This window comes from Haliaeetus leucocephalus, unplaced genomic scaffold (assembly GCF_000737465.1).
Source record: "Haliaeetus leucocephalus isolate CR32 unplaced genomic scaffold, Haliaeetus_leucocephalus-4.0 Scaffold150, whole genome shotgun sequence".
Lineage (NCBI taxonomy): Eukaryota > Metazoa > Chordata > Aves > Accipitriformes > Accipitridae > Haliaeetus > Haliaeetus leucocephalus.
Window position 1 is genome coordinate 2,374,954 of NW_010972586.1, and position 2,025 is coordinate 2,376,978.

The 2,025-nt window shown below is 43.0% G+C and overlaps 1 protein-coding gene across 1 annotated transcript; it reads left to right on the forward strand.

The window, feature by feature from the left end:
- Positions 1 to 611: 611 nt before the first annotated feature.
- Positions 612 to 1,811, forward strand: LOC104828197 (endogenous retrovirus group K member 9 Pol protein-like). The gene is given in 3 exon segments (XM_010561702.1): positions 612 to 1,023; positions 1,164 to 1,389; positions 1,391 to 1,811. Coding segments are annotated over 3 exon segments (1,059 nt in total).
- The last annotated feature ends 214 nt before the right edge of the window (positions 1,812 to 2,025 follow it).

Consider the following 2,025-nt stretch of genomic DNA (forward strand, 5'->3'; position numbering starts at 1 on the left):
TCATGGCACACCCTGATTTAGATCCTGAAATGAAAACCAGGTCCTTGGATATGCTTGCTTTTGATAATGCCAATGAAAAAACCAAAAAAGCTCTTAGTATACTGCCAAAAGGTTCTACCACCGCTCAGCTGTTGGAAGCTGCAGAGCGGATGCTAGAATCAGAAAAAGCAACAGTGATGGCCACTGCGGTAGGACCCCTTAACAAAAGGCAAAGGAGTGTGAAAAGATAAAAAATGTTTTCATTGTGGAAAAATGGGACATTTTAAAAAGGATTGCAGGAGCCAAATAGCTGTTGGCTCAAGTGTAATCAACCCGAGTGATTCACAGAAAAAATGGTGTGTAAACTGTCAGCGAAACAATCATAACACCCAACAGTGCAAGAGATCAGGAAACAAGTTGCAGAGCACGACTCACCCGTGCACGACGACACAAGTAGAGGGTGCCTGGACCGCTGCGCGGCTGCAACCAGCGGAAGCGCAGGGGTGGACTTGGCAACAGCAATAGACATTACACTGGTAACATCTGAAGTGCAACTTATAGATTCTGATCAAAAAGGACCATTAGGGCATGGGTAAAGTGCATTGATATTGGGTCGTTCTTCTGTTTCTCGGATGGGCATTTTTATAGTGCCAGGACTTATTGATGCAGATTATTGTGGTGTGATAAAAATTATGGTCTATACGCTGACTCCTCCTGTTACCATACCAGCTCAATCAAAAATAGCCCAGCTGGTACCATTTCGGGCATGTGGGCCCAGAGCGCAGGCCGTGGAACGAGGCCATGGGGGTTTCGGTTCCACGGGTCAGCCTCAAGTGCTGTTAGCTGTTGACATTGCTAGAGGAAAGCCTGAGGAAAAAGTCACAATATCGCACCCTAATGGACAATCCCTGGCAATGTCAATGCTGACAGATACTGGAGCTGACATTACCATCATCCCTGCAGGCAGATGGCCTAGTCAGTGGCCGCTAGTGCCCACAGCTACAGGGGTAGTGGGAGTAGGAGGCGTTCAACGAACAATGATCAGTAAAATACCAATTTCCTTTTGTTTTTCAGATGGCACTATGGTAACTACTCGACCATATGTGATGCACTTACCGATAGCTCTAATTGGTCGGGATCTTTTATCCCAAATGGGTGCTCATTTAGTTACACAACCTTTTTAGGAGCGGCCTCTGAAGAGCAGCCTGTATTAAAACTCACCTGGAAAACAGACAAACCAGTGTGGGTGGATCAGTGGCCGCTGAAACAAGATAGGCTGCAAATCATACAAACATTAGTGAATGAACAATTGGTAGCAAGACATATTGTATCTTCCACAAGTCCATGGAATACACCCATTTTTGCAATTCCTAAAAAATCAGGAAAATGGAGGTTGCTACACGACCTTCGAAAATGCAGTCATGCAAGATATGGGTGCTTTGCAACCAGGTCTGCCGTCCCCTGTTATGATTCCAGAACATATTGATTTGAAAGATTGCTTTTTCACAATTCCCTTACATCCCAATGATGTTGAAAAATTTGCATTTACAGTGCCCTCAATTAACAAATCAGAACCAGCCAAAAGGTATCATTGGGTGGTGTTACCACAAGGCATGAAAAATTCACCTACATTATGTCAGACATTTGTATCATGGGCATTACAGTCTTTTTGAAGAAACAATCCAGAATTGCTGATATACCATTATATGGATGATATATTGGTTGCAGGAGAAAATATGGACACAAGTAAAACCTTAACAGAGATCACTGAAGAATTGGAGCCTAGAGGTCTGAAAATAGCCCCAGAAAAAGTTCAGTGTTCAAATCCATAGAAATATTTAGGTTGGATCATTACAGAAAGTGTGGTACAGCCTCAGAAAATTGTGCTGAATTCCAAAATTTCAAACCTTGCAGATGTTCAGAAACTGATGGGAGACATTCAATGGGTAAGACCCATTGTGGGAATTACCAATGATGATTTAAAGCCCTTGATGCCACTTTTAGGGACAACAAGAGGAGCAAATGATTATTGAAAATTATCATCTG